Raw genomic sequence first — 18,555 nt, 5'->3', positions numbered from 1 at the left:
CAGATGAAGACGTTCCCACACTCAGCTCCCCAGATTTGTTTTGACCCAGCCTTTTCTTTCTTTCTTTCTTTTTTTGAGATAGTCTTGCTCTGTCACCCCAGGCTGGAGTGCAGTGGTATGACCTCAGCTCACTGAAACCTCTGACTCCCAGATTCAAGCGATTCTCCTGCCTCAGTCGGCCGAGTAGCTGGGATTACAGGCACCCACCACCACACCTGGCTAATTTTTTCGTATTTTTAGTAGAGACAGGGTTTTGCCATGTTGGCCAGGCTGGTCTTGAACTCTTGACCTCAAGTGATCCGCCCACCTCGGCCTCCCAAAGTGCCAGGATTACAGGCCATGAGCCACCACACCTGGCCTGGTCTTGACTTTTGAGGGTGCCCTCCCACCCATGCCACCCCTACGAGGCAGAGCAGAGCCAGAGTCATGGGGGCCGGTGGTTGTAAACAGAGTTTTATTGATGGGGAGGGGGCTGGGGGAGGCAAACTCCAGAGAGGGTGGAGGACCCAGCCGGCCACGTGGCATGCATGGTCAGCTGGAGGTCAGAGGGGGTAGGTCACAAGGGGACGGGTGGCATGGGAGTCTCTCACCACCCTGGGGCCGTATTTACAGAGGGGCCCCGCCCACCTTCAATGTCCCCCAGGCCCCAAGCCCTTTAGACAGCTGCTGCCGATGTGACTTCTGGACAGGCCCTCCCCGTGTCCCCTGCCTGAAACCCCGGCATTGTCCCCGCTTCCCTCTGCAGAGCGGGGTTCAAACTCCTAACCGGCACCTCGGAGGCCCCCGGCCTTCTGGAAGCCCCAGCGTCGGCTCAGCCAACGCCCAGGCCGCTGGAGGCACCACGATCGTCGCTTGTGGACACACACCCTGCACGCGTGGCCCACCTGACACACACGCCCACAGCAGCCCTCGCTGGCACGCACACGCACGCCCACCTCCCCGGCCCCTTGCACACGAACACGGCACACACACGCACGCACACCCACACACGCCAGGGGCCTGGGTTGGGGAGGGACCTTTCCAGGGGTGGGGGAGGGCTTGAGTCTGCAGCTGTGGCCCCCCATTCCTCACCGGCGTCCAAGCCTCCCCTACCTGCCGCCACCCCGAGAACGGAGTTGTGCAATTGGTTAGAAAACCGCAAAAGAAACCAAAACTGCAAAAGAAACCAAAACCTACGCGCATAAGGTCAACCTCAAATCCATAGCAAAGTCCTCCCGCCCACCCACCCCCAAACCGTCTCAGCGTCCTGCGGCCCCGGGTGGGGGGAGGGCGAGCTGGTTGTGCTTCCTTGTGGCGGAGGGGGCCCCCTACTCCGCGGGTGGGTCGCGGGGGGGGGGCTTGAGCACCCACTCGGAGTTGCCCCGGGCCCCGGCGTTCTGGCACCGTCTCTCGCTCCTGGTTCCCGTGGCTGGCACTGCCAAGGCATCGGGGGGCCCCTGGCCTAGGGCACGGGGGGCGCAGTCCTGTCCGCCCCCCCATAGGGGAGGAGGTGGGCCAAGTCTGTGCCGGGCCGGGCGTGGCAGCCGCGGTGGCGGTCCCCAGGCCGGGCCTCGCCGCTGTTGAACGTGTGGGTGCGGCGCAGGGTGGCGGCCGGAGGGGCGTGGGGGCCCGGCGGCCTCCGCAGGCTGCCCGTCGGGGGCGGGCTCCAGGGCCGCGGGAGGCCATCGGCGGCTGAGGCTGGGTCCAAGGGGCCCGTGGGCGCCGACACCACCCGCCGGCGGTCCGGGCTGGCGTGGGGGGTGAGCGGGAAGTCGCCGTGGGAGGCGCGGCCGGGCCGGGCAGCATAGAGGCGGGCGTCGGGGGTCGGCTCCCCAGGCGCAGAGGGCTGCTCGGGGGCCCGGGAGGGCGCCAGAAGTAGGAGGGAGGACGAAGCGGAGGCGGGGAGCAGGGGGTGGCCGTGGTCCCAGGCGCGGGGGCCCAGGGCGTGGGGGTGCGGGTGCGGGGTGGGCAGGCGCTTCTGCGGCAGCGGCGTCTGCTCGGGCGTGGGCAGCAGCCCCGAGTCCAGGTCGTGGGGCCCGCCCTGCAGCAGCGTGGCCTTGGCCCAGCCGTTCTGCATCAGGGGCGCCAGCAGGGCCTCGGGGGGAACCCCGGCGCCGCCGCCGCCTCCGCCCCGGCCCCCGGGACCCTGCGCCCTGCGCTCGCCCAGGCGGCTGACGCTCAGCACCGCCTCGCCCGCCCCATGCGCCAGGATGGCCTCCTTGTCCTTGCGCCGGGCCAGCTCCCGCCTCTCACGGAGGCCCACGAACCAGCCCACGCTGAAGCCGGACACCACGGCTCCCACCACGAAGGCCGCCACCGACGATGTCACCAGCAGGTTCACCGACACCAGCCCCGCGCGGTCCTCTGAGAGGCTGGCCCGCAGGAGTCCTAGCGGGGGAGCACAGGGGGGTTAGCGGGGCCGAGGGGGGGCCCGGGCACCTCTCCTACCTCCTCAGGCCCTCTGTCCTCTTTCTCATTATTTTTATTTGTTGTTATTATTATTTTATTTTTATTTTTATTTATTTTTTTATTTTTTTTTGAGAGGGAGTCTCGCTCTGTTGCCCAGGCTGGAGTGCAGTGGCCGGATCTCAGCTCACTGCAAGCTCCGCCTCCCGGGTTCACGCCATTCTCCTGCCTCAGCCTCCCGAGTAGCTAGGACCACAGGCGCCACCGCACCAGGCTAATTTTTTGTATTTTTAGTAGAGATGGGGTTTCATCGTGTTAGCCAAGATGGTCTCGATCTCCTGACCCCATGATCCGCCCACCTCGGCCTCCCAAAGTGCTGGGATTACAGGCGTGAGCCACTGTGCCCGGCCTTTTTATTATTTTTTTAGATGGAGTCTTACTTTGTGTGCCAGGCTGGAGTGCGGTGGGGTGATCTCGACTCTTTGCAACCTCCACCTCCCAGGTTCAAGTGATTCTCCTGCCTTAGCCTCTAGAGTAGCTGGGACTACAGGTGTACGCCACCACGTGGACCCAGCTAATTTTTGTATTTTTAGTAGAGACAGGGTTTCACCATGTTGGCCAGGCTGGTCTCAAACTCCTGATCTCGTGATCCGCCCACCTCTGCCTCCCAAAGTGCTGGGATTACAGGCATGAGCCACCTCACCTGGCCTAATTGTTTTATTTTTAAATTTTTTTGTTTTTGTTTTGAGACAGAGTCCCCCAGGCTGCAGTGCAGTGGTGCAGCTCAGTGCGACCCTGCCTCCAGATACCTCTGTTTTATTAAAGACAGGATCTCGGCCAGGCACGGTGGCTCACACCTGTAATCCCAGCATTTTGGGAGGCTGAGGCGGGCAGATCACCTGACGTCAGGAGTTTGAGACCAGCCTGGCCAACAAGTCAACTGAACCCAGGAGATGGAGGTTGCAGTGAGCTGAGATCACACCACTGTACTCTAGCCTGGGTGACAGAGTAAAACTCTGTCTCAAAAAAAAAAAAAAAAAGACAGATTCTTGCTCTGTTGCCCAAGCTGGAGTGCAGTGGCCTGACCACAGTTCATTGCAGCCTCCACCTCCCTGGCTCAAGCGATCCTCCTGCCTCAGCCTCCCGAGTAGCTGGGACTACAGGCATGCACTGCCACGTCTGGATTATTTTTGGGTTTTTGTTTTAGAGACAGGGTTTCACTATGTTGCCCAGGCTGGTCTCGAACTCCTGACCTCAAGTGACCCTCCTGTCTTGGCCACTCAGAATGCTGGGATTATAGGCAGGAGTTGCCACCGCCTGGCCCCTTCTGTCCTATTGAAGTTCGTCTGTCTGCCTTCTGTTGTCTCTTCGTCCTTGTCAAAGCCTGTTTCTTGGTGTGTCTGTCTTCTGGGGTCTCTGTTCTTCCCCTATCTCCCTCCCCAATAACCTTTAGAAAGGCATAGAAAGACCTTTCCATGCCTTTCTAAAGCTCTGATGGAGTCCAGTTTCCCCACCCACCTCCCAGAGGATTCGAGGGTCCTGTAGCCTCCTCCCTCCCCTCCCCCATGGTAGTGGGGGAGGGGGTCTTAGCCTGCCATTCTCCCAACTCACCTGTGCAGTCCCCTAAGCCTGAGGTGCTGGCCCCGGACACGTCCTGCTCAAAGGTGGCTCTAATGGGGAGAGGAGGCACCGTCAGCAGAGGCCCCTTTCACAGTCAGAGGTCCAGGGGATCCTGGATCATGGGCAGGTCTGACACACCCTCCACCCACCTCCCTCTCCCACAGTACCTGGTGCCTGGGCTGAGGAAGATGCAGGAGCCATCTGGGGCCCACCCGCAGTAGGGGTCCTGACTGCCGATACAGTTCCTAGAGCAGACCAGGGACCGAATGGGACAAGTGTCCAAGTCACTCACACAGCCTCAACGGTGATGGTGACCTGTGGGCCCTGTTCCAAGCACCTGCCTCTTTATTTTTATTTTATTTATTTATTTATTTATTTTTGAGACGGAATTTCACTCTTGTTGCCCAGGCTGGAGTGTAGTGGCAGCATCTTGGTTCACTGCAACCTCTGCCTCCCAGGTTCAAGCAATTCTGCTGCCTCAGCCTCCCAGGTAGCAGGGATTACAGGCACATACCACCATACCTGGCTAATCTTTGCATTTTTAGTAGAGTCAGGGTTTCACCAGGTTGGCCATGCTGGTCTGGAACTCCTGACCTCAGGTGATCCATCCGCCTCAGACTCCCAAAGTAGTGGGATTACAGGTGCGAGTCACCATGCCTGGCGTTTTTTTAATTTTTAAATTAAAAAAAATTTTTTTTGGCCGGGCACGGTGGCTCAAGCCTGTAATCCCAGCACTTTGGGAGGCCGAGACGGGTGGATCACGAGGTCAGGAGATCGAGACCATCCTGGCTAACACGATGAAACCCCGTCTCTACTAAAAAATACAAAAAACTAGCCGGGCGAGGTGGCAGGCGCCTGTAGTCCCAGCTACTCGGGAGGCTGAGGCAGGAGAATGGCGTGAACCTGGGAGGTGGAGCTTGCAGTGAGCTGAGATCTGGCCACTGCACTCCAGCCTGGGCAACAGAGCGAGACTCTGTCTCAAAAAAAAAAAAAAATAAAAAATAAATAAATAAATAAATTTTTTAAAAATTAAAATTTAATTTTTTTTTAAAGAGACAGGGTCATGCTCTGTCACTTAGGCTGGAGTACAGTGGCATGATCATAGTTCACTGCAGCCTCAACCTCCCAGGCTCAAGTGATCCTCCTGCCTCAGCTTTCTGAGTAGTTGGGACCACAGATGTGTGCCACCACGCCCTGCTGACTTTTTTTTTTTTTAGAGACAGGGTCTCACTATGCTGTGTTGCCCAGAGTGGTCTCGAACTCCTGGGCTCAAGCAGCAGTCCTCCTGCCTTGGCCTTCCAAAGTGCCGGGACAACAGGCGTGAGCTATGAAGCCCAGTCCCTCCTCTTAATAGCAACTCCTGGAGTCCTTAGAACAAACCCGTGTGCAGGACACTGTTCACTCCCCATTTTACAGGTAAGTGAACTGAGGCTCCAGAAAGTAAACGTCTGCCCAAGCGGCAGAGCTGAGATGGGAGGCCAGGCCTCGTGCCAGAGGCTGTGCCCTTGGACTTGGAGCCACCGGGTCATCGTGGCGATAACGGTGGGCAGGAGGCAGGGTCCTCTGCACTGACGGCTCACACGGAGCCCAGGCGTGCGCCAGCACTGGCATGCATCCTAGCTTTCCTCCCATTTTAGAGACAGGGAAACAGCTTCCGCCGTGGTCCCTGGTTCTCCTTCCCCTGCAGTCTCCTCCTGGAGCAGCCACCAGAGGGCACCTGTAAGCACCGGAGTCACGGCCAGTCCCTCCTCTGCCTGCAACCCTACATGGCTCCCACCTCCCTCGAGGTCAAAGCCCAAGTCCTCCCTGAGGCCCACAAAGCTCTGCACAAACCGCCCCGTCCCCTCCCATCCCCTCCCCGTCCTCCCCTCCTCCCTCTCTCCCCCTTGCTCATTCTGCTGCAGCCACACCGGCCACCTCACTGTTCTTCCAACACACCAGGCGTGGTCCTGCCCCTGGGCCTTGCATGGGCCGTGCCCTCTGCCCAGCTCAATGACTAGGATGTTGTTGGGCTGTTGATTGGAACCCAGCTCTCCCTCCCTGTGCCCATCCTCCCTCATTTCCTGCCCATGGCGGGCCTGGGGTAGACACTCACTTCATACACCCAGAGTACTGCTGGCAGCGAGCCACGGGCACTCGGACCACGCAGCGGGGGAAGGCAGCCAGCAGGCCCCCTGAAGCTGCGTCCAGCTCCAAGCTCAGCAGCCGCTGCCCTGTCTCGCCACCGCCCGGCCGTCCACACCTGGGGACAAGCAGAGTGGTGAGGCTGAGGGCAACTCAGCCCATCTCCCCTCCTGCTGGCGACCCCTCCCCATCTTTGCCTGGACCCACCTGTCTGGCCGGTAGGTCTCAAACTCTTCCAGGAAGACACTGAGCCCAGATGTCCCTGAGGTACTGGCGTTGGGCCGGACGAGGAACTTGAGGACGGTCCCTGCCTCAGAACCCAGGAAGACAACAGTCTGGTTGCCCCAGGGGCCGGCTCCCACGTCCACAGCCACTCGAGTCAGCTGGTGCCTGGGGGACAGGGCAGGGGAGGGTCAGGCTGGCCCCATATCCCCCAGGGGTCCTCCAGCCACCACCTGCCACCAACACGGGCATGGGCATGGTTACACGGGTGCACACAGTGACACACCACGTGACAGCAACAAATGCGTGTGTGCATGGATGCCGGAGACATGGGTGATCACACAGGCACGTGGGCACACTCGCCAGAAACATAACCCCAACCCAGACTCTACTTGGCCCTGTCGCTTTTGTTGAGACAGAGTCTCGTTCTGTCGCCCAGGCTGGAGTGCAGTGGCACAATCTCAGCTCACTGCAAGCTCCGCCTCCCAGGTTCAAGCGATTCTCTTACGTCAGCCTCCTGAGTAGCGGGGACTATAGGTGCGTGCCATCACGCCTGGCCAATTTTTGTTTTGTTTTGTTTTGTTTTGTTTTTGAGACGGAGTCTTGCTCTGTGCCCCAGGCTGGAGTGCAGTGGCGCGATCTCGGCTCACTGCAAGCTCCGCCCCGCCGGGTTCATGCCATTCTCCTGCCTCAGCCTCCCAAGTAGCTGGGACTACAGGCGCCCGCCACCTCGCCCGGCTAATTTTCTTGTATTTTTAGTAGAGACGGGGTTTCACCGTGTTAGCCAGGATGGTCTCGATCTCCTGACCTCGTGATCTGCCCGTCTCGGCCTCCCAAAGTGCTGGGATTACAGGCTTGAGCCACCGCGCCCGGCCTTGTTTTGTTTTCTTGAGACAGAGTCTCGCTCTGTCGCCCAGGCTGTAGTGCAGTGACGCGATCTCGGCTCACTGCATCCTCTGCCTCCTGGGTTCAAGCGATTCTCCCGCCTCAGCCTCCCAAGTAGCTGGGACTACAGGCGCCCGCCACCACACCCAGCTGATTATTTTTGTATTTTTAGTAGAGACAGGGTTTCACCATTTGGCCAGGCTGGTTTCAAACTCCTGACCTCAAGTGATCCTCCCACCTCGGCCTCCCAAAGTGCTGGGATTACAGGCGTGGGCCACTGTGCCCGGCCCCCCTTTCTCCTGATGTGTATGTGTGTCTGTGTACCTTTTAGTCTCTTTCTCTCTCTGTCTCTTCCCTGTCTGTCTCTTTGGGTGTCTGTCTCTGATTGTCTCTCTCCTTGTCTCTGTCTCTCTCCTCCTTTGTTCTCCTAGTGTGTGTCTGTCTGTCTGTCTACCTCTTTTTTTTTTTTTTTTTTGAGACGTAGTCTCCCGCTGGCCCAAGGTTGGAGTGCAGTGGCATGATCTTGGCTCACTGGGTTCAAGTGATTCTCCTGCCTCGGCCTCCCGAGTAGCTGGGACTACAGGCACCTGCCACCACGCCTGGCTAATTTTTGTATTTTAAGTAGAGACGAGGTTTCTCCATGTTGGCCAGGGTGGTCTCAAACTCCTGGCCTTAGGTGATCTGGCCGCCTCGGCCTCCCAAAGTGCTGGGATTACAAGCATGAGCCACTGTGCCTGGCACCCTGCCTGTCACCTCTTGATGCCTCTCTATCTCTTTATTCTCTCTCTCTCTCCTAGTGTCTCTCCATCTTTCCCTCTCTGTCTGTGTCTCTGTCTCCAGCTCTCTGGGCAGCGCCGGCAGCCATGGGCTCAGCTGTGTTCAGCATCTGCATCCTCTCTCCCCTCGCCACGCCGTGCCCCTCCAGGACTGACCTCATCAGGGTCCGCACGATCCAGGGCGAGTGGCCCAGCGAGGGCACCGCCTCGTCCATCAGAGGGTGGGTCTTGACAAAGTTTAGGATGTCGTCCGGCAGGGCGCTGGAGGCATTGTACTGCATCCCGGGGGCTGCGCAGCACCCAGGCCTGGGGGTGGCAAAGGGTGTGGTCAGGAAGAACGCAAAGGTCCTCATAAAGGGGACTGGTTCACCAGGGGTACCCATTGCTTTGCCCAACGGCCCTCAGTTTTTTTTTCTTTTTTTTTTTTTGAGATGGAATCTCAATCTGTCGCCCAGGCTGGAGTGCTTTGGCTCACTGCAACCTCCACCTCCTGGGTTCAAGCGATTCTCCTCCTCAGCCACCCAAGTGGCTGGCATTACAGGCATAGTGCCACCACGCCCAGCTAATTTTTGTATTTTTAGTATAGACAGGGTTTCGCCACGTTGGTCAGGCTGGTCTGAAACTCTTAACCTCAGGTGATCCGCCCACCTCAGCCTCCCAGAGTGCTGGGATTACAGGCGTGAGCCACCGCGCCCAGCCTCAGTTTTTCCTGTTTGCATAATGGGTACAGCTGAACTCAGCATCAGCTAAATAACCACCTGGAAGCCTCAGTCCCCGGCCCTGGGGATCAGGACCTCATCTGGGCACGTGACTCAGGATGGGGGGGATTCTCACCGGGGTCGAGGCACCTGATCCTCCGGCACCGGCGTCCAGATGGACTCGGGGGACTTCTGCTCTCGGAAGCGGCCTTCAAACACAGCCGCCACCTGTGTCATGTCAAAGGCGCAGACAGCCGAGCCAGGGATGCTGAGGGGTTGGGATGAAAGAATTTGGTGAGCCCAGTGGGAGGCCCCATCTCAGACAATCACATGCAGGAGCCTCTGTCTGCAGGATCCAGCGAATCTTCAGTCTTCCTGCGCCAGAGAGATCCCGTGTCCCTCCCGCATCTGTCAAATGCAGCCGTTCCTCCTAAGTAACATCTCAGATTGGACCACAGTTCAGGGTCTACGAGGCCGCCCCCTGTCCAGGCCCCCATCCCTGTTTCATTGGATGTCCTGCCTCCTCACTGCCACTGTTAGAACCCATTCCCCGGCCGGGCGCGGTGGCTCAAGCCTGTAATCCCAGCACTTTGGGAGGCCGAGGCGGGCGGATCACAAGGTCAGGAGATCGAGACCACAGTGAAACCCCGTCTCTAGTAAAAATACAAAAAAAAATTAGCCGGGCGCGGTGGCGGGCGCCTGTAGTCCCAGCTACTCAGGAGGCTGAGGCAGGAGAATGGCGGGAACCCGGGAGGCGGAGCTTGCAGTGAGCCGAGATCGCGCCACTGCACTCCAGCCTGGGCAACAGCGTGAGACTCCGTCTCAAAAAAAAAAAAAAAAAAGAACCCATTCCCCAGCAAGCTTTTTCTTTTTTTGAGACCCAGTCTTGCTCTGTCGCCCAGGCTGGAGTGCAGTGGTGTGATCTCGGGTCACTGTAACCTACACCACCCGGCTTCAAGCAATTCTCCTGCCTCAGCCTCCCAAGTAGCTGGAATTACAGGTGCCTGCCACCACACCCAGCCAATTTTTGTATTTTTAGTAGAGACGAGGTTTCACCATGTTGGCCAGGCTGGTTTCAAACTCCTGACCTCAAGTGATCTGCCCTCCTCAGCCTCTCAAAGTGCTGGGATTACAGGCATGAGCCACTGTGCCCGGCCCACAAGCAGGCTTTTTAAAAACGAAAATCTGGGCTGGGTACGGTGGCCCACGTCTGTAATTCCAGCACTTTGGGAGGTCATGGAGGGTGGATCACGAGGTCAGGAGTTTGAGACCAGCCTGACCAAAGTGGAGAAACCCCGTCTCTACTAAGAATACAAAATAAGCCGGGCATGGTGGCATGCGCCAGTAATCCCAGCTACTCAGGAGGCTGAAGCAGGAGAATTGCTTGAACTGGGGAGGCAGAGGTTGTGGTGAGCCAAGATCGTACCACTGCACTCCAGCCTGGGCAACAAGAGTGAAACTCCGTCTCAAAAAAAAAAAACCAAATCGCCGGGTGCGGGGGCTCACGCCTGTAATCCCAACACTTTGGGAGGCCAAGGCGGGTGGATCACAAGGTTAGGAGTTCAAGACCAGCCTGGCCAAGATGGTGAAACCCCATCTCTACTAAAAATACAAAAAAAGTTAGCCAGGAGTGGTGGTAGGTGCCTATAATCCCAGCCACTTGGGAGGCTGAGGCAGAGAAATGCTTGAACCCGGGAGGCGGAGGTTGCAGTGAGCCGAGATAGTGCCACTGCACTCCAGCCTGGGCGACAGAGCGAGACTCGTCTCAAAAACAAACAAACAAACAAAAATGCAAATCTGATCTCATCCCTCTTGCTCTTCACTCTTCCATGACTCCCAGTGCTCTCAGGAAAAAGCCCAGGTTTCTGCCTGCAGCTCACAAGGCCTTGCCTGATCCGTCCCATCACTTCCCTGCCCTCGTGTTGTCCATTCTCCCCTGGTTCCCTTCCCACACAGGCCCTCTCGAGATTCCTTAAATATACCGAACTCACTGCAGCCTCAGGACCTTTGCATGTGCTGTTTCTCCAACTTTGAACACCCTTCCCTCTTCCTCCATCTCACACCTGAAGCCTAGCTCCAATGTCCCCTCCTCCAGGAAGCCTTCCCTGCTCCTCTCCCCAAAGGCAGAGAATGAGGATATCTCTGGCCCAGTTCTGACCAAAGGGACTTAGAGGGTCATTGTCAGCTTGTCTCACCCCAGCCTGGGGCCGAGGCCTCTCAGGGGTCTAATCCAGTGGTGCCCAACCTAGGACCCTGGGCATATCTGAGGAGTGAATGCAAGCCCTCTCTACCCATGCCTACCAAATGCTCCCAGTTCGCTCCCATTGGTGGGCGCTGACCTGTTGCTGGGTGTGGAAAACACAGCCAGGACCACGGGCCGGCCCCCGAGGCTGACCACGCTTGTGACAGCCTGCAGCACGTTGAAGTAGAAGTGGGAGTCCCCGGGCACAGAGCAGTTGAGCCGCGCCTTCAGGAAGGACGTCCACTGCTTCTCCAGCACGCGGGGGGAGCCTCCCACGTCGTTCTTGCACACTCGGGCCACGCGGGACACCACCACCTGGGCGTGACAGTGGACAGACGGAGGCCTGAGCTCTGTGTCCCAGGAAGGGCTGCTCACAGGCTGTACCACCCACCACCCAAGCCGGGATGGAGGAGTCTGACCCTGGCTCTGGTGGGACCCCGGCCAGTCACCGTTCCTCTCTGGGCACCGGCTTCCCTTGCAGAAATCCCCAGTGGGAATGTCAGTGATGATAATAGCAACAGTGACAACCGTAATCATCACTGCTTCCGTGAAGAAATGTTTTATTCTCACATCTCTTACACTCTTTCTGAGGGCTGCCTACTGATATCCCCCCATCGTACATATGGGGAAACTGATAAGAGGCACGGATAAAAGGAAGGGACTGGCCAAGGTCACAATAGTAGTTAGTGGCAGTCTGTGCACTTCAGCCCAGGATGCCTGGATGGATGGATGAGTGGATGAATAGATGGATGGATGATTACAATAGAGGGATGAGTGGGTGGATGGATAAATGAATACGTCTGAAAAAGGATGATAGATAATGGAGGAGATGATGACAGAGGACAAGGTAATTAGGCAGTTGGTAGATAAGTAGATGGATGGGTGGGTGGATGGATGAACAGATGGATGGAGAGAAAGCTAGGTGAATGGATGGACGGATGCATGGATAGGTGAATAAGTGCATGAATGAATGGATGGATAAGTGGGTGGATGGATGGATGGATGGATGGATGGATGGATGGGTGGGTGGATGGAAGGAAGGAAGGAAGGAAGGATGGGTGAGTTGGGTGAGTGGATGGTTGGATCAGTGAGTGGGTGGGTGGATGGATGGGTGTGTGGGTGAATGGGCAGATAAATGGATGGATAGATGGGTGGGTGCATAGATGATGAGTGTGTGGATGAGATGGATGGATGCATGGGATGGAAGGGTGGATGGATGAATGGATGGTGGATGGATTGGCAGATGGATGGACAGATGAATGATGGATGGATGGATGGGTGGTTGGATAGGTAGATGGATGAATGGATGGGTGGATGGATGGATGGATGAATGATGGATGGATGGATGGATGGATGGATGGATGGATGGATGGATGTGTAGGTGGATGGGCAGATAAATGGATGAATAGATGGGTGGGTGCATAGATGATGAGTGGGTGGATGAGATGGATGGATGGATGGGATGGAAGGGTGGATGGACGGGATGGAAGGGTGGATGGATGAATGGATGGCTGGATGGATTGGCGGATGGATGGATGTGTGGATGGATGGATTGGTGAGTTGGGTGGGTGGATGGTAGGATGGGTGAGTGGGTGGATGGATGGATGGATGGGTGAGTGGGTGGACGGATGGATGGATGGATGGATGGGATGGAAGGGTGGATGGATGAATGGATGGCTGGATGGATTGGCGGATGGATGGATGTGTGGATGGATGGATGGATGGATGGATGGATGGATGGATGGATGGGATGGAAGGGTGGATGGATGAATGGATGGCTGGATGGATTGGCGGATGGATGGATGTGTGGATGGATGGATGGATGGATGAATGGGTGAGTTGGGTGGGTGGATGGTTGGATGGGTGAGTGTATGATGGTTGGATGGATGGATGGATTGGTGAGTTGGGTGGGTGGATGGTAGGATGGGTGAGTGGGTGGATGGATGGATGGGTGAGTGGGTGGATGGATGGATGGGATGGAAGGGTGAATGGATGGGTGGATAGATTGGCAGATAGATGGACAGATGAATGATGGATGGATGGATGGGTGGTTGGATAGGTAGATGGATGAATGGATGGGTGGATGGACTGGCAGATGAATGGGATGGATGGATGGATGGATGAGTTGGGTGGGTGGATGGTTGGATGGGTGAGTGGATGGATGGATGGATGGATGGATTGGTGAGTTGGGTGGGTGGATGGTTGGATGGGTGAGTGGGTGAGTGGATGAGTGGATGGATGGATGGATGGATGGATGGATGGATGGATGAGTTGGGTGGGTGGATGGTTGGATGGGTGAGTGGATGGATGGATGGATTGGTGAGTTGGGTGGGTGGATGGTTGGATGGGTGAGTGGATGGATGGGTGGATGGATGGATGGATGGATGGATGGATGGATGGATAGACGGCTGGATGGGTGTGTGGGTAGATGGGCAGATAAATGGATGGATAGATAAGTGGGTGCATAGATGATGAGTGGGTGGATGAGATGGATCGATGCATGGGATGGAAGGGTGGATGGACAAATGGATGGGTGGATGGATTGGCAGATGGATGGATAGATGAATGATGGATGGATGAGTGGCTGGACAGGTAGATGGATGAATGGATGGGTGGATGGATTGGCGGATGGATGGGATGGAGGGATGGAGGGATGGATGGATGGATGGATGGGTAGATAAATGGATGGATGGGTGGGTGCATGGATGGGTGGATGGGATGGACGGATGGATGAATGGATTGGCAGATGGATGGATAGATGATGGCTAGATGGACGGACTGAGGGATGGACTCATGGACGGATAGGATGGAAGCGTGGTTGGATGAACTGATGGGTGGATGGATGCGTGGACAGATGGATAAGTGCATGGATGGATGGATGGGTAGTGGGTGGATGAGTAGATGGATTAATGGATTCATGAAAGTGTGGGTGGGCTGAAAAACAGGCAGATGGGTAAGTGGGAGGGTGAGCAGGTAGATGGATGGACAGGGGATGAAGGATGGATAAGTGATTGTGGCTGGGTGGGTGGACAGGTGAACAGCAACGGCACCAGGTGTATCTAACTTCCAACTCATGTCCGTCGTCAGGACTGAGTGCTCCACAGCTGCTCTGTAGATGCCTTCAGGCTCGGGGCCTGATCATGGCTGGAAGGGAGGCCCTGGGAACCAGAAATGGAGGGCAGGACCCTCTTGCCCCATGTAGGCATTCATGGATCCACCTCTGCCCCCTCTACTTTGCATGATCACAGCCTCTCAACTCCATGCCCCACTGCACTGGCCTCACCTTCTCCAGGTAGTTAAACTCCATCGCGATCTCCCGGAAGAAGAAGTAGACATGGCTGCCCCACTCCACCGCATGGACAAAGTAAGGCTCTGCAGGAGAGGAGGGGTCAGAACTCAGCCCCTGACATGACAAAGGGGATTTCTGGGGCTAAGAACTCACTGGCTTTTATGGTGAAGGGGGGACCTAGGCTGCTTACCCAGGCAAAATGAAACAGACTCAAAGTTTGGTTTTTTGCAGGGGAAGGGAGGTCAGAAGAGCCTAAAATCGCTGTGTCTCTTGCTGCAAATGGCAACATCAACTATTTTTTGTTATCTTCCTCCCTCATGCGTTGAAGAGCTGAGTCTTGCTGTATCTTTTCTGTGGTTCCATTTTGGGCTTCTAAGCCACCCACTTCCAGCAGGTTCTACTTTAGATCCAACTAAACTTGTTCCTCTAGCTTTCCAGCCTTCAAAAAGGCCAACAGATTCCAAAGATGTGGTGGAAATCCTCCCACCAAGCTCCTCTGGGACTCTTATTCTGGTGGGGGGACTTGATAAATGTCAGGTTCTGGGCCCTGCCAGGTCTGGGCCCACTGCTCTTCCTGGTCTCACCTTTGAACCACTTGGAGTCGTGTTTCACGGTGCGCAGGGTGGGCCTGTCCCCGAGGCTGCGGTAGATGACAGCGTCAATGGCTAGGAAGTCGGTAACAGTAGCTGTGAAGAGCATCCCGTCTGGATGGGGTGGGTGGGGAAGGCAGGCAAGAGATGAGACCGCAGAGGCCAGGGGCTGGGTGGGTCGAAACTCGATTTTCTGAGATTGAACCCTGAGCCTAGGGGAGCCCCTGTCTCCAGGCTGAGCCCTGATCCCATCCCAGCCCCACCTCCATCCAAGCCCTGACCTTAACTGAGCCCCTGACCCTGGCTAAGCCCCGAGCCCTGCTGAGCCTCAATCCCAGCTGAGCCCCAAACCTGGGCTAAGAGTCTGCCCACGTCACAGCTGGGATGAGTGGCCATCCAGCTGCCTTCTAAATGACCCAGACGCTGGAGTAGAAAACGCTAGGTCTTGCCTCTGGCTGGGGCTGATCAGATGGAGGTTGGGGGGGTACTTACCAGAGAAGAGGGCAACATTGGCGTGCTTGGGGTCGTACGGGCAGCGGGCCATACCACTGATGCTGTCTCCCACGGGCTGCAGGGTGTCTATCTGCAGGGACCATGGGGGCTGAGTGACAGATCTCCTGACCCCGCCTAGCAGCCCCTGGCTCCCTCAGCCCCCCACTCTAGGGGGAATCCTGGTCCACCATGGATTACTGTGTGACCTTGGCCACTCACTTAATCTCTCAGGGCCTCAGTTTACTGATCTGTAAATGGGTTTAAGAGTCGATCTCTAGTTAGACCTGCAACTGGCTCATTGTCTAAGTAGCTATGGCTTCCCTGGCACTCTGTACAGGCCTTGTTTGGACAGCAGTGACTCCTCTTGAGCTCAGGGGCAGGAGGCAGGGAGAGTATATCCAGGAAGGCTTCCTGGAGGAGGTGACATGGCCTGGGGAAAAGTCATGGCCAGCAGAGGTCGGGCGAGCAGAGGCCTGGAGGTTGGACCTGGGGCGCAGGGAGTCTTAAGACTCACGCTGTAGTTGGCGCACACCGGGTTGAAGGCGTTGGAACCGCACACAAAGAGCGTGGACTCATCCCGAAGGAGCAGCACCTTTACAAAGTTTCGACACTCGCCCTGGGGTGGGGACAGGAGGAAGTGGGGAGCGCGATGTGGGCGTGCTCATGGTCACAGGCGTGGCCAGAACCTGAGCTTTGTGGGTGGAGGGCCGGTCTGTGGTGTGCATGGCCAAGTCTGGGGCCCTCCTTGGGGTCAAGGCAGGGGCTGAACCTAGGACTGGCTGGGGACACGGTGCGGCCCAGACAGGGTAACACTTTGTATCAGCAGTGCAGGCAAAGCCAGGATTGTGGGCATGTTCAGACTGTGGGCATAACCATGGCAACAGCAGAGTCCCAACCTGGGATGGAGGAGGAGAAGGATCCGCCCTGGGTGTGGTCGGGGCCAACTGGGGTGGGGCATGGGCGTGACCAGAACTAACTGGGGCGTGGTGGGCATGGTTATGGCTGATTGGGGCCAGGTTGGGAGCATGGCCAGAGTTGGTGGGGTGGGTGTGGCCTGGGCTTATTGGGGCGGGCCAGGGGCGGGGTGGGGCGGGCAGGGCTGATAGGGGAGGGGTCGGGATGGGGACCTGATCGATTGGGTGGGGTATGAGCGATTGGGTGGGGTGTGAGCATGGCCTGGGCTTGTTGGAACGAGAATGGGGGTAGTGGTAGGACTGACTGGGGCAGAGGTGTGGGCGTAGCCAGAACTATTTGGGGCGTGGTTATGGCTAATTGTGGCTAGGTTGGGGGCCAGGCTAGGACCAATTGAGTGGGGACGTGGCCGTGGCCATGGTTGTTTAGGGATGTGGCAGGGCTGGCGGTTGGGCGTGGCCAGGGCTGACAGGAGGTGGGTTGGGGCGTGGCCAGGGCTGGCGGAGTGGGCGTGGCCTGGCCTGATTGGGGCGGGGCATGGGTAATGCCAGGGCTGATTTGCGGGGGCCGGGACCCAATCAGGGCTCACTCACCTCCTGTTTGCCCTTCATCCGACACACGTTTATATCGCTGGGATTCGATCTCCAGGTCAGCTTCTGCAGACAGAGAGCTGGTGAGGGGGTATCGGGTCCCAGCAGCCCTAAGTGATCCCGTCATGCAGGGCCGAATTCACCCAGCCCTGCGGTGCAGTGCCAAGCCCCCCCGCCCTACCCCTCCACTCCCACCTGCACCCCTTCCTCACCCTCTGGTACCGCAGCTCCGTGGACGTGGGGGGCTCCAGCTCTACCCTGTAGAGGTTGTCCCTGGGGGAGGGGCATAGTTAGTGAGACATGGGGGCTCCACCGCTCTCTCCCATTCCATCCTTCCCACTGCCAATGTGGCGTGCACACGGGGGCACGCAGGCACATGCCAACGTCTCTGACACCAGCAACTCCAGCGCCGACCACACCCCTCCTAAGGGCCCCAGCAGGACTTCATACCCTGCCCTCCACCTCCTGTCCGACACGCCCCACGGGCTGCCCCCAACACCTCGTCCCATGGCCTTAGGCCAGGTGCCCCATTCGGCGCCTCCCAGGCGCCCACCAGTCTCTCCCCGGTCACACCCATGCCGAGGAAGTCGCCCTGCTCAACATCATTGGTGACCTTGTGTGGTTAAGCCCAGTGGTCACTTCTCCATCCTCCTCATTCTCTCCAAAGCATCTGATCTGTCCGGCATCTCTCCTTCCTGGGATGCCCATCCCTAGAAGCCCCGTAATCTCACACTCGCTTCTCCCCACGACAGCTTCCACCTGGTCCAGCCTCATCATAGCCAGCCTGGAAAGCCCAGTCCCCTCCACCCTGGTCCCCTGGCTTCCATTCTCGCCCCCTCCCAGAAGCAGCCACCAGAGGGCGCGTGTGAGCACCTGAGTCAGGTCCAGTCCTCCCTCCACCTACAACCCTCCGTGGCTCCCACATTCCTCCGGGTCAAAGCCTAAGTCCTCCCAATGACCCAACAGGCTCTGCACGATTTGTCCCGTCCCCTCCCTGCACTCCCCTCCTCTCTCTCCCCCCTTCGCTCATTCTGCTCCAGTCACACAGGCCTCCTCGCTGTCCCCAGCAATACCTGTCGCCAATGAACAGCGTCCTGTTGACTCGCAGGACTCGCTGGATGTTGAGGTCCTCAGCACCTTCTGCGGGGGCGAGGCGTCCGGGTCCGCTGCCCACAAACACGGGATAGTGGTTCAGGTCTGAGTGAGGGGGTGGAGAGGGGTGTGAGCAAGGGCTGGGGGTGAAGAGAGGGCGGCTCGAGGTCATGCCCCTTCTAGGGGTGTCTCCTGAACTGGTTGAGTCCCCCAGTGGGGGCAGCAGGCCCAACCGGGAACCCAGACACTCCCACGGGACTCCATCCCCCGCAAGATACCCCCAGACTCACAGTCCCTGGGGGCCACGCTGAGCGGTGGCGGCTCCTCAGGAAAGAGGCCGTGGGCGCCCCCCAGTAGCAGCAGCAGAAGTAGCAGGGCCGGGCGGGGAGGGGACGCTTGCGGGGTCTGCATGGCGAGGGCGAGGCGACAGGAGGTGACGCCTGCGGGTGAGGGGCGGCGAGGTGAGCGGCCTGCAGTCCGACTCGCGGCCACAAGAGGGCACGCGAGAGCCTCAGCCGCTCCTTCAAATCCCAGAAAAATTGCCCCCGGGGATGATAATTAATAATAACAATAGTGGCAATAATAATAATAATATACAGCACTGATTTAATTATCAGAACAGCTTTATGGTCACGTGT

At 57.7% G+C, this 18,555-nt stretch overlaps 3 protein-coding genes across 4 annotated transcripts in view; all 3 read right to left on the bottom strand.

Annotated features, from left to right (window-relative positions):
* Positions 1-7,533, bottom strand: part of SH3GL1 (SH3 domain containing GRB2 like 1, endophilin A2) — a 201,483-nt gene extending 193,950 nt beyond the window's left edge. Inside the window, exon 1 of the mRNA XM_050770620.1 lies at positions 7,524-7,533. The gene's annotated coding sequence lies outside the window, so the exon portion shown is untranslated. The remainder of the gene's footprint in view (positions 1-7,523) is intronic.
* UBXN6 (UBX domain protein 6) overlaps positions 1-18,555 on the bottom strand; it is a 181,850-nt gene that overhangs the window by 105,637 nt on the left and 57,658 nt on the right. The gene's annotated exons all lie outside the window — the stretch shown is intronic.
* Positions 433-18,555, bottom strand: part of SEMA6B (semaphorin 6B) — a 42,507-nt gene continuing 24,384 nt past the window's right edge. For both annotated transcript variants that reach the window (XM_050770137.1, XM_050770136.1), the window contains exons 2-17: positions 18,208-18,357; positions 17,899-18,022; positions 17,038-17,098; positions 16,829-16,891; positions 15,838-15,939; positions 15,324-15,414; positions 14,826-14,945; positions 14,236-14,324; positions 11,050-11,267; positions 8,847-8,978; positions 8,169-8,318; positions 6,337-6,519; positions 6,101-6,247; positions 4,173-4,250; positions 3,997-4,055; positions 433-2,367 (exon numbers count right to left, since the gene is read on the bottom strand). In XM_050770137.1, the coding sequence (XP_050626094.1) occupies positions 1,442-2,367; positions 3,997-4,055; positions 4,173-4,250; positions 6,101-6,247; positions 6,337-6,519; positions 8,169-8,318; positions 8,847-8,978; positions 11,050-11,267; positions 14,236-14,324; positions 14,826-14,945; positions 15,324-15,414; positions 15,838-15,939; positions 16,829-16,891; positions 17,038-17,098; positions 17,899-18,022; positions 18,208-18,328 (2,664 nt within the window). In that variant the 5' untranslated portion in view covers positions 18,329-18,357 and the 3' untranslated portion in view covers positions 433-1,441. The remainder of the gene's footprint in view (positions 2,368-3,996; positions 4,056-4,172; positions 4,251-6,100; positions 6,248-6,336; positions 6,520-8,168; positions 8,319-8,846; positions 8,979-11,049; positions 11,268-14,235; positions 14,325-14,825; positions 14,946-15,323; positions 15,415-15,837; positions 15,940-16,828; positions 16,892-17,037; positions 17,099-17,898; positions 18,023-18,207; positions 18,358-18,555) is intronic.

The sequence above is a fragment of the Macaca thibetana genome, chromosome 19, assembly GCF_024542745.1.
Source record: "Macaca thibetana thibetana isolate TM-01 chromosome 19, ASM2454274v1, whole genome shotgun sequence".
NCBI lineage: Eukaryota > Metazoa > Chordata > Mammalia > Primates > Cercopithecidae > Macaca > Macaca thibetana.
Note: the sequence above shows the minus strand (reverse complement) of the source record. Positions and strands in the feature narration are given on the sequence as shown.